The sequence below is a fragment of the Rosa chinensis genome, chromosome 1 (assembly GCF_002994745.2).
Source record: "Rosa chinensis cultivar Old Blush chromosome 1, RchiOBHm-V2, whole genome shotgun sequence".
In the NCBI taxonomy this organism is placed as follows: domain Eukaryota; kingdom Viridiplantae; phylum Streptophyta; class Magnoliopsida; order Rosales; family Rosaceae; genus Rosa; species Rosa chinensis.
The window spans coordinates 52,382,105-52,395,072 of record NC_037088.1 but is presented as its reverse complement, the minus strand read 5'-3'; the positions used below and the strand labels follow the sequence as shown (position 1 = coordinate 52,395,072).

At 39.4% G+C, this 12,968-nt stretch overlaps 1 protein-coding gene and 2 pseudogenes across 1 annotated transcript; all 3 read left to right on the top strand.

Moving 5' to 3' along the window:
- Positions 1–2,244: 2,244 nt before the first annotated feature.
- Positions 2,245–2,829, top strand: LOC112182095 (ATP synthase subunit delta). Its single transcript, XM_024320533.2, has one exon. The coding sequence runs from the start codon at positions 2,245–2,247 to the stop codon at positions 2,827–2,829; it is 585 nt and encodes a 194-aa protein (XP_024176301.1).
- Positions 2,830–4,552: 1,723 nt separating this feature from the next.
- On the top strand, positions 4,553–7,411 carry LOC112182094 (annotated as a pseudogene).
- Positions 7,412–7,856: 445 nt separating this feature from the next.
- On the top strand, positions 7,857–9,675 carry LOC112169493 (annotated as a pseudogene).
- Positions 9,676–12,968: the final 3,293 nt, after the last annotated feature.

Sequence of the window (12,968 nt, the reverse complement as noted above, 5' to 3'; positions counted from 1 at the left end):
GGGGGTTCGAACCCACGCAGCCAACTGAGTTATAGTTGGTTTCATGAAAAGGAAACCACATCATGAAACCACATATATTATATACTATATACTATATCTACATAATTTTGGGTTGGGCTACAGCCCAAATAGCTTACAACGTGGATCCGCCACTGGAGATAACCCAGTAAAGACAATTTTAGCTATATATGACAATGATTATGGTTCATAGGAGTTTGTTTGGCTCCAAAACCAGTTGGCGTGCAAACTATCTCTTTTGAGCGTGTGTGCGGGAGTGTCAGCACCGTGGAGTGCAGTCTTCGGGGGAGTCCCTTGACCTGACTTCTTCTTCAAGCGCTGTGAACGAGGAGAGCACCAACCTCGCCACAAGGTTCTTCTCTAGCCTTCCGAGAAAGGACTTCTTGCCTTACGGATAAGGACTTTGGATGTAATCTCTTCGCGTCACCGAATCGATACTCAACGTTGTAGGCTGAGCAGAGCAATCACCGGGAAGTTTGGAGAAAGCACGGGTTTTGCTAAAGCGTGACTTTAGCTTCGCTAGGTTGCGAGGGCGTTACCCTTGCTTCGCTGGTCGAGAGAGTCTCGGTGGCAGTCGGCTCGCGGAGAGACTGGGACTGGAAGTACGGTTGCCGGGTTGATCTGGTGATGCTGACAGTCTGCTCTTGGAGAGACTAGGACTGGCGCGCGGTCACCGGGTTTCAACGAGGTTGAAGGTTTGCTCCGGGGAGGCTTTGTAATTGCTAGGATTGATTGATTTCAGAGAGGTCCTTTCTTTGTCCTTGAAACCAGGTATTTATAACTAGGGTTCCGACTGTTCCTTGCTATAGAAGGATTATTGATTGAAGTTTCCTATTCAATCTCTGCTACTTGACTCTAATAAGGTTTTGTTTCCCTTATGGACCATGGAATGGGCGAAGCTGTAACCCAATCCCAAGCAGGCTTATTTTTGGGCCGCAGGTATCGGCCCGTTGTGCTAAATCCACTAAAGGATCTTGCCAAAATTACTTTTGGGCTCAAACAATGGCATGTATATGTCTTTGAAATGGAAATTAGAATGGATCAAAAAGAGCAATGTGAATGATTAAAAACTAGGAATCAACGATGTTCTTATAAATGTGAAAAATCAGGAAATTCAATTACTGGTATTATTGTTCAATATACACATGCATGTCAAGTCTTAAAGACATACATCACTTGAGAATTCTGCTTCCAACCTTTTACAACACTTCATAGAATGAATGAATGTATGCATTTTCCAATTTTGCAAATCTTCACCCAATATATATATATATATATATATATATATATATATATATATATATATATATATATATATATATACAGATCCAATCCAGAGCGGTGCTCCGCTTTGAAATTAACGTGTGAAGTTCGAGTTTTCAGTCACTTTTCAGTCGCATATCCACATCTCAACAGTTCAGTTTTTAGGTACTACTGTATAGATCATCTCTGCAAATTTTCAGCCAAATTGATGATCATTAAGGCATCTAACTCGTTTAAACCAATGGAATGACTGAATCTGTCAACCTGAACCATACTAGCTTTAAGGCACTAATCAATGCCTTAACGATCATCATTTTGGCTGAAAATTTTCAGAGACGATCTATACACTAGTACCTAAAAACTGAACAGTCGAGATGTGGATATGCGACCGAAAAGTGACCGAAAACTCGAACTTCACACGTTAATTTTGAAAGCGGAGCTCCGCTCTAGATAGGATCTGTATATATATATATATATATATATATATATATATATATATAACATAGTACATCAAACCCACACCCAAACATTTATTTTGCCGTGTTTTCTTTTTGTAATTCAACATGTAAAATTTTTAAGAATGAACAGTTTTAATTATTGAATTATATTGTATGGTAGTCGAAAAAATTGAAAGTCTGCACTTTTTATTATTATTTTATTTCTTGTAAGAATCCGATTAAGTAGACATTTCCCGACCCTCCCTAATCAAATTGAATCCTTTCTGTTTCAACAAAATCATCAAGGCTTATAATTTATAGTGCAACTACTGCTTAATTACATTTATACGTGGTGGGTGAACTGGTTTGATTATGGGCCGAGCTATAAGGATAGGTTTCAGTTTCAAGCCTGCAACGTTGCGCTACCCACTCCTTTTAATCCAGAAAAATTGCTTTCAACGGTAACATACTCCAATTCCTTTGTCATTCAGTGGCTGAAAACTGAATCCTATCCTCATCTTCCTCCATGGAAACATTCTCAAGCTCTGTCTCAACTCTCAAAGTCCCACGCACCCTTCTTTCAACTCCATCTCGTGAACTACTCCACCATTTCAAGACCTCTCACAACACCCACAAACTTCCTCCACAAACCCACCTCCACAAAACCACCACCAAAACCACCTCTTTCACCCAAAAGCCTCTAACTTTATCCACACCCTCATTCTCAATCCCCACCAAAACCCTTTTCTCAACTCCAAATCTCCACAAAAACCCAGCTTCTGGTTATGCAGCTGCTCTTTTGGACATTGCTCAATGCAACAGGACCCTTGATTTGGTCCACAAGGATGTGAAGAGGTTCTTGCAATTGCTCCACAACAAGCAGGTTCAAGCTGTTTTGGAAAGCCCATTTGTGGGTTTGGAGGAGAAGGGCCAAGTGATGAAGCTGGTGGCCCAGAAAGGGAAATTCAACAAGCACTTGGTGAATTTGGTGAAGATGTTGGTTGAGAAAAGTAGAGTGGGGATTGTGAAGGAAATGTTGGAGGAGTTTGGGAGGATTTGCAGTGAGCTCTCTGGGGCTAATCAAGGATTGCTAAGAGGGCTGTCAAGGTGAAGGTAAGGAATAATATGGTCTATGATGAAAGCTTGACTTATTAGTTTGCTGTATGATACTAGTCATAATACCATAAGCAACGTAAAATGATACCATAAGCAATGTAAAGATTGCATTTTGCAATCTAGGAAGAGAATGTAAAAGCAAGTAGTACTTTGTAAATTTTTGCTATGACATTTTAGTACTTTTCACGACGCTCTGGATCTTGGTAATGATCAGTATCAGTTGCCCACAATTATGACTCAGTTTTTAAATTTAATTTATAATCATGAACATATGTAATGCTTCATCGGTATAGTTTAGTAACATGAACACCACTGCGATAATAGGTTGTGCAAGGATAGTATTTTAGATTGCAATTGAGTCGAATTTGATATCAATCGTAAGAAATTTGTTGTGGACCTTAGTATCTTACAAATCTCTGGCGAAAAAGAAAAGGAATTACAGGGAAATAAATTGTCATTATGTCTTGTACATTGTATACTGTGTCATTAGTTGTTTGGCGCATTTTGTGAGCAATAAATCCCTACATTTGTTCTGTAGGGCTAGTTGGGCATTTCGCCTGTGTGTGCACTCAAAGTGCCTTGTCTGCTTTAGGTAGGCGGTGAGTTTCTAGCTTCGTCAAATAGTCGCTACCTCCTAGTGGTAGGGTGAGACTAAGTGTTGTTGGATTTATCCTCCGGCGGCAACATAGTAGGAAGCTGTGCGTATGACAATTATGCTACGTTGTAATCGAGCTACATATCGAGTTATCTTTCCGTTATGTCACTGTTATATCAAAGCAAATAGACTCGCCAGTAGAGCGCTCTTTGCTAGTTGGTGCTTAGTTGAATACATTATTTGGTAGTGACTCGTGATAGTATTTCAGGATGTTCTCTAAATGTTTATTGTAATCAGGGGTTTAGGCTCAATGCGCCCCCTTGTATTCGACAGTTTTATTAATCAAGGCTTGAGGGCAGCCGCACTAGCCATTTATTAAAAAAAAAAAATGGAATTGACCCAAAATAAATTCCAATAGACAGATTGCATTCCCCAACTCTTCCACGGATAGTTTAAATTCTAAAGACCCTCTATCTTCCCACCAAAATAAATTCTAGAGACACCAACCAAAGTATGCTTCTGGGTGTGTTTGGTATGGCTATGCTTTTAAGAAAAATTGGCTTTTGTTTATTTATAAGAATAAGTGGCTGAAAAACAAAGCAGCTGAGTGTTTAGTAAACTGACTATTTATAAGTTCTGTGAGTGCTAAAAGCAGTGACAAAGTGTTTAGTAAACTCAAAACTAAAAGAATTTAGACATGAAATAATTTTTTCCCTTAATCGTTTGGTTGATCATCATGTTCAATATTTAGTAAAAACAGAATCATACTGATCTGTTGCTACCAAAGTACCAAGTACCATATCAATTGACGTTACTGAGTAAGAACAATTTCAATCGCCATTTAGCAAATAATGATCCCATAATAAACGTGAACCGTTCATCAACACAGCTATGCAAATATATCAAATTCAACAACACCGCTATCCAATTCATTAAAATTGCACGTCGAGTTCGTACAAATACTCCAATTATAAGTGCTGTGAGTGCTACAGTATAGCACTTCTGCTTCGAAAAGGAGGCAGCTTCTGCTTTTGCTCTGAAAAGCCTAGGCTTAAAAGCAAAGCACGTCATTTCCTACTTTGCCAAACAGCTGTTCCTGCTTTACTTAATGAGCAGGGGAGCTTAAAAGCCCTCCCAAACGCAGCCAGAATAAAACAATAGAGCAGAGCTCCAGCTACTACCATTTTTCAACTTTCTTATCCTTCTTAAAGTACTCTTAATCTTTTCTTTGGTTCGAGTACTATTAATCTAAGAATGGCGGGAGTAGAAGGGAGTCATGCAATCGGGATTGATCTGGGGACAACCTACTCGTGCGTGGCCGTGTGGCAGTATGATCATGTAGATATTATAGTGAATGATCAGGGCAACAGGACCACTCCATCTCTCGTTGCTTTCACTGATACTGAGTGCTTCATCGGTGATGCGGCATTTAATCAGCTCATCAGGAACCCCCACCAACTCCATCTTTGGTAAGTTCATCTTCCAACTATTGTTTTGAGTGAGTACTTTCTATTTTTGTAAATTTAGGATGTTGGTGATTATTTAAAAAAAAAAAAGAGTGGATGTTGATGATTAATCTGTAGTGTGAATAATTTAATATAGAAAATCTAAGATCTGTTAACAAAATTTTCATTAGTTACCAAAAGTATATTGTTGAATGAAACATGAAACTGTCTTTTGTGAATATGATTTGTATGAATGAGTGCGTCATATGAATGTGAGGTATATCATATATTATTCAATTTCTAAAGACTATGAGTTAGTGTTAAATCTGAAAAAGAGAGAAGATGCTTATGATCTATAGAGATTCAATTCTTGAGTAGTTTGTCTTATTACCTCCATTTTTACGAGAAATGTATATACTGCTCCTTCAAGTACAGACCTCTGTATCAATTACTTAAGAGCTTTAAATTATTAGATTAAAGCAAACTAGAGTTCTACAAGATGAAGATCGAGTAAATTGCATACCTAGAAAAATTCTCGGCTATATTTAATTAACTTATTGTTCAGAACAGATGGCTACCTATCCTCTGTTCAACTTCTCAGTTTTTATTATGTAATGCATTTAAAGAATGTGTATGGTTAAAAGGTACAACACATTATAACTTCCTCCCCCTTTTTTTTTTTTTAACACAATAAGGAACCTGTATTACGGTATTAGTGTTGTGTTGTTGTCTAATATATTCACTGGTAAATATATGAATGTTCATAGGACCTGTATTAGCAACTGACCAGGCATAATATGATAAAAACGCAGTAGTTACAGTATGGCATAGTTAGAGAGAGAATGTCGAATAAGGATTTAGCAGTATGATTATCACTAATTTGTAATGAAATAATTTAGTTAATGCTTGTGTTTCTACATTGGTTTTTAATTCGCAGATGCAAAGAGATTAATTGGTAGGAGATTCAGTGATGAAACTGTTCAAAATGATTTGAAACTCTGGCCGTTCAGGGTCATTGAAGGACCTGGTGACAAACCAATGATTATGGTTACTCACAAAGGTCAAGAGAAACAAATTGCTCCTGAAGAAGTCTCATCTATGGTTCTTGGCAAGATGCGGGATATTGCTGAGTCATTCCTCGGCTCAACTGTGAAAAATGCAGTGGTCACTGTCCCTGCTCACTTCAGTGACGCGCAACGTCAAGGTACAAAGAGAGCTGGTGCTGCTGCTGGCCTAAATGTCATGCGTATTATTAATGAACCAACTGCCGCAGCCATTGCTTATGGAATTGACAAGAAGGCAGGATGGTATAGCAAAAGAAACGTTTTGGTATTTGAATTGGGTGGTGGAACTTTAGACGTGTCACTACTTACCATAGGGGATGGTGTCTTTGAAGTGAAGGCCACTGCTGGAGAACTCACCTTGGAGGCGAAGACTTTGATAACAGAATGGTCGACTTTTGTGTTGGACAATTTAAGAGGAAGCATGATTTGGACGTTAGTGGAAACTCGAGAGCTCTTAGGAGGTTAAGAAATGCATGTGAGAAGGCAAAGAGGAGACTTTCTTATGCATTTGAAACTGACATTGAAATTGACTGTTTGGATCAGGGTATTGATTTCTATACAACTTTTACTCGTGCCAAATTTGAACAACTGAACATGGATTTCTTCAACAAGTGTATGGAGCCTGTGGAGAAGTGTTTAAGGGATGCTAACATGGATGTAAGTAGTGTCAATGATGATGTTCTTTCTGGGGGCTCTTCTAGAATTCCCAAGGTACAACAACTATTGCAGAATGTGTTCAATGGAAAGGAGTTGTGCAAGGGCATTAATCCAGATGAGGCAGTGGCATATGGTGCGGCTATTCAAGCTGCCGTCTTGACTGAGAGTGGGATTGGAAAGCTTCAAGACTTCACTCTCTTTGATGTCACCCCTCTTATCACTTGGTTTGGAGAGCATAAAACGTGATGGATCCGAGTTGATCATGAATGTTGCTATTCCAAGAAACTCTAGAATTCCCATCATGAGGAAAATAAGTGTACGTACTCATCATGACAACGAAGTAGAGATCAGCTTCCCGATTTACGAGGGTGAAAGTAGAATAGCCAAGAATAATAACTTTTTGGCTGAATTTTGCATCGGAGGCATTTATCCAGCTCCTCGGGGCGTTCCTAAATTTGATGTTTGTTTTGATATTGATGCAAACGGTATCTGGAGCGTCTCCGCTGAGGAAACTTCCACTGGCAGAAAGAAAGGTATTACTATCAACAGTGACAGAAGAAATTTTGAAGGAATTGAAAAGGTGAAGTAAGGTGAAGTGTTATATTGCAAGGGATTACAAGTCACGTCAGTTGAGTTGCCGAGGAAAAACATGCACGTTTGTTCCTGTATCTGGCATTTGTATTTAGCTAGGACTGAGGTGAAGTAATAGAAAACGCTTATGCTAGGACTGACAGTAGCTTTTAGAAGTAACCTTAGAGTAGCTTCTATAATCTGCTCTCAATCACTTATATTTTTTAATTAAAACTGTTTTTTTTTTTTAAGTTTACCAAACATCTTAAGGGACAATCTATAGTACTGTGATTTTTATCATACACTCATTTTACATTTATTTGAACAAAAATTACAACTTATATGAATCAAAATTACAACATTGAGAACAAAGTTACCATATTTATTTACACTATTTACATATAATTATACAAAAACTACAACATTGACAACGAATTTGTTAAAAACATGAAACAAAGTCATAGGTGGTGTAATTACTACTAATAAAACTAAGATTACACAAAATAGGACTTAACTTTACCACTCTGACAACAAATTTATTGTCACATTTGTAAATGTGTGTATGATATACGGATATGTATTACAGAATTTTCCACATCTTAAAACCTAAAACTTTAGAAAAAAGCTGATCTTTGTCAAAGCAAAGCAATCCCAAACTAGACCTTAGTATATGCTGTTTTCATTTAGCAATATGATAAGTTTATAACCACTAACCAATTGGCATTACACTTTGTAAGTAAAAAATTTCTATATATTCCCTTGTTCCTTTTTCTTGTTGGATTGTGTTCGAAATTGGACATTGATTTGCAGATGCGAAGAGGTTAATTGGTAAGAGATTCAGCGATGAAACTGTTCAAAATGATTTGAAACTCTGGCCATTCAAGGTCATTGTAGGTCCAGGTGACACACTGATGATTGTGGTTACCCACAAGGGTCAAGAGAAAAAGTTAAATGCTGAAGAAGTCTCGTCCATGGTTCTTGGAAAGATGAAGGAGATTGCTGAGGCTTATCTGGGGTCAACTGTGAAGAATGCAGTTGTCACTATCCCCGCGTACTTTAATGATGCACAACGTCAAGCTACAAAGAATGCTGGTGCCACTGCTGGCCTTAATGTCATGCATATCATCAATGAACCAACTGCCGCAACCATTGTTTATGGACTTAACAAGAAGGCAGGAAGGCATAGCAAAAGAAACGTGATGGTATTTGACTTGGGCGGTGGAACTTTAGATGAGTCACTACTTACCATAGGGGATGGTGTGTTTGAAGTGAAGGCCCCAGCTGGAGACACTCATCTTGGAGGCGAAGACTCTGATAACAAAATGGTGAATTTCTGCATTGAAAAGTTCAAGAGCAAGCATGATTTAGACGTGAGTGGAAACTCCAAAGCTCTTAGAAGATTAAGAAATGCATGTGAGAAGGCAAAGAGGAGGCTCTCGTTTGCGTTTACAACTGACATTGAAATCGACTCTTTGGAGCAGGGTATTGATTTCTATACAACTTTTACTCGTGCCAAATTCGAATAATTTGATAAAGTAATTTGGGGTTCACATCCAAAACCAATTGGCAATGGATGGAGTGACCCAAACCCTTATAAACCCATAGGCAAAGTCCCATTTTTCTCATGTGAGATGTATATATTCTCAACACGCCCCCGCACGTGTGGCGAATTTTCAAGCCATACACGTGGACAACTTTGGATGACATGGAGCCTGTGTGGCAGCGAGGTATGTACATGTGGGTAACCTGCTCTGATACCATGATAAAGTAATATGGGGTTCACATCCAAAACCAATTGACAATGGATAGAGTGACCCAAACCCTTATAAACTCATAGGCAAGGTCCCATTTTTCTCATGTGGGATGTATATATTCTCAACACAATTGAACATGGATTACTTCAGTAAGTGTATGGAGCCGGTGGAGAAATGTTTAAGGGATGCGTACATGGACGTAAGCAGTGTCCATGATGTTGTTCTTTCGGATGGCTCTTCTAGAATTCCCAAGGCATGCAGGAACTATTGCAGAAACTGTTCAAGGGGAAGGAATTATGCAAGGGAACTAATCTGGATGAGGCAGTGGCATAGGGTGCGGCTGTTCAAGCTTCTTTCTTGAGTGAGAAGCTTCAGAACTTCAGTATTTTCTTGGATGTCACACCTTTGTCACTTGGGGTGGTAATCGGCCCAAATCAGACCATCGAATTTCTGGTTCCAAGAAACACTAGAATTCCTGTCATCAAAAATGAATACTTCACTACCATGTACGACAACCAACAGGCTGTCAGATTATCCATATACTAGGGTGAGAGTACAATAGCTGCAAATAATAACTATTTGGGAGAATTTACAATGGATGACATTCCTCCTGCCCCTAAGGGAGTCCCTCTACTCAATACTTGGTTCTTTATTAATGCCAATGGTATCTTAACTGTCTATGCTCAGGATGTCTCTACGGGACAGATGAAAGGAATCAGAATCAATAGTGATAGGAGAAGTTGCCAGATGAAATGATGACTTACGTCATAAGCAATCGCCCCTACCCAAAATACTTTGGGTTTTTTCTCCCTTATGATAAGCAATGAAACTAATGAAACTGATTTACCTTGATTTCTCTTTTTGTATTGATTATACATTGCTGATATCTGTTTATCTTGATTATTGCTTGATCTTAGGATGTCATGATCTAAACTGAAAATCTCTAGAATCTAAACTGATCAGCAGTGCTTTAATTGTATTCATTGTAATGGCTGATCTTTAGGAACAAAACTGATCAACAACCATGTATATATGATTGACATACTTCAATGAGAAACTAAGGAAAACACTTTACTCAAATCTGTTTCATGGTATCCAGAGCCTCTTGGTCTAAACGACATCTCCTAAACTCTTACTTATTTTCTTCTTTTTTTTCCCTATCCTACTCTCGGTTTCCTCTCCTTCCCATGGCTACCCCCGCCAACACCACCACCACCACCACAACCACATCAAACTTCCTCACCATCAAACTGGATCGTACTAATTACTCCTTACGGTTAGCCCAGATAACCACCCTCCTCAAAAGCCGAAATCTCATGGGTTTTGTTGACGGAACAAAGCCTTGTCCTTCTGCCTTTCTTCGGAATACAGCTGGCGAATTAACTGAGACCGTGAATCCTGCATATGAGGAATGGATAGCCACTGATCAAATGATCCTTGGATGGATCAATGGCTCTCTTACACCTTCTGTCCTGGCCACCGTTTCACGTTCCATTGCTTCACACACTACTTGGACGTCTCTTGCACGTCGATATGCTTCACAGAATCACAACCGCATTCTCTAACTTCGCAGCAACCTTCTCCGCACCACTAGGGTTAATCTTTCCATATCCGATTACTTGGATAAGATTAATCAAGTTGTCGACTCCCTTGCTTTATCTGGGCACCCGGTTGATGACTCCGACTTGATTTCAATCATCATGAATAATGTTGGCCCTCTCTATGAGAACAATATTAGCTCTGCTCAAGCCCGTGACACCCCATCACTTATGATGCACTTGAAGCATTGCTTTTGGGAGCTGAAAGTCGTCTGCAAAATCAAGCTCTTGTTGGACTGGAATCGAATCCCTCTGCCCTCTTCACCAATAACCGCCAAACTGCACCACTCCAAACTGGTGGCTCTAGTGGACGCTGCTCGTTCTCTGGCTCTCAAAGAGGTTGTCCAAACATTCATGGCCGTGGATCCTTGTCTGGTCCTACCACATATGGACGTGGTTCCAGCTCCCGCTTTCCATCCAGTGGTGGTTCTATTCTTTGTCCAGCTCCATCTCCTTAACCTACCTATGATTCACGTGGCCCATGCCAAATCTGCAACCGCAATGGTCATACAGCCATTGATTGCTTCCATCGACTCAACATGGCTTATGAAGGTCGACCACCAAGCACTCGTCTCTCTGCCATGGCTGCAGCTACAACCTCTCCCCATGATTCCTCTGCTTGGCTCCTAGACACCGGCTCAAATACCCACATCACCAATAATCCTCATACATTAACAAATACTCGCGACTACCATAGTTCTGACAAGGTTGGCGGCGTTGTGTCTGGTCAAGGTTTGCATATTTCGAAAATTGGAAATACATCTCTTCCTTCTTCCCACTCTCCTATAACTCTTTATGATGTTCTTTATTGCCCACATGCCTCTGCCAATATCCTTTCTGCTCATAAATTGCTTTCAGATAACTCATGCTATATTCTAATGTTTCCCAATGCCTTTTATGTCAAGGATCTGAGCTCAGGGAGAACGCTTTTGGAGGGTCAAACTAATAATAGATTCTATCCTGTCAATCATGTTCCTTCATCATCTAATAAATCGAGTCTTTTTCATACCTTTACTGCAAATAAAGTTTCTGCGGATGTATGTCACTAACGCTTAGGGCATCCATCAGCTCAAATCCTTCATCGTCTTGCATCTAGGATATCCTTGTTAGACAATAATCATTCATCACCATGTCATTCGTGTCCGTTGGGTGAATCTGCTAAATTACCATTTACTTTATCCGAATCTGTTACTACATTTTCTTTTGAATTAATACTTAGTAATGTATGGACCTCTCCCACTCTTTCTATTCAAGGTTTTAAATATTATGTTATTTTTGTCGATGATTTTACAAGATATGCATGGTTGTTTCCCATGAAACACAAATCTGAAATCCTCACTATCTTTGTTGCCTTTTTCACCTATATTGAAAATCAATTCACCTCCAAAATAAAAACTCTTCAAACAGATGGTGGAGGTGAATACAACAGTCATGCCTTTAAACAATTCTTGCTCCAAAAAGGCATTCATCATAGGATCTCTTGTCCGCACCACCCTGAGCAAAACAGTTTAGCAGAACGTAAACATCACCATCTTGTCGAAACCGCTTTAACTCTTCTTGCTTATTCTTCAGTTCCAAAATCTTATTGGGTCGAAGCAGTCAACACTGCTTTTATATTTAGTCAATCGATTACCAACCCGTGTCCTCCATTTCCTCTCTCCTTATGAAAAATTATTTCGCCGCTCTCCCAATTATTCCTTTCTTCGTACTTTTGGTTGTGCTTGCTTTCCTTACATTCGTCCATACACAAAAGATGAGTTGGATTTTCGGTCAACTAAATGTGTCTTCCTTGGTTATTCTCTCAATCACAAAGGTTATCGTTGTTTAGATCTATCTAGTGGCCGAATTTATCTTTCACGTCACTGGATGATATCCTCGTCATTGGCACACATGTTGATCACATCAGTCCTCTTATCACCAATTTGAGTAAACTCTTCTCCATGAAAGATTTGGGTCCATTACACTATTTCTTGGGCATTGAGACTTTGCGGTCCTCTCATGGCCTTGCATTAACTCAGACCAAGTACACTTTAGATCTTCTACACCGCACAAACATGACAAATGCTAAACCTGTTTCAACTCCGACAGCTACTGGCAAACGTTTGAGTCTCACCAATGGCACTCCGCTTCATGATAGTTCCCAATATCGGAGTGTTGTAGGAGCCTTGCAGTATCTAACACTCACTCGCCATGATATATCATTTGCCGTTAATCAGGTATGCCAGTTTCTGTATTCTCCAACAAATGTGCATTGGGTGGTTGTCAAATAGATTCTCCGTTATCTCAAACACACACCTACTTATGGCTTGTTCTACACTCCAAGCAACTTCAAATTAATAGGTTATAGTGATTCTGATTATGCCGGGGATCCAAACACAAGAATCTCAACAGGTGGCACTTGCATCTACTTGGGTACAAACCTCATTTCATGGAGTTCTAAAAAGCAGAGTG

What these genes read in the sequence shown, in the direction of transcription:
- LOC112182095 (XM_024320533.2), top strand. Translation starts at nt 2,245, where the DNA reads ATGGAAACATTCTCAAGCTCTGTCTCAACTCTCAAAGTCCCACGCACC.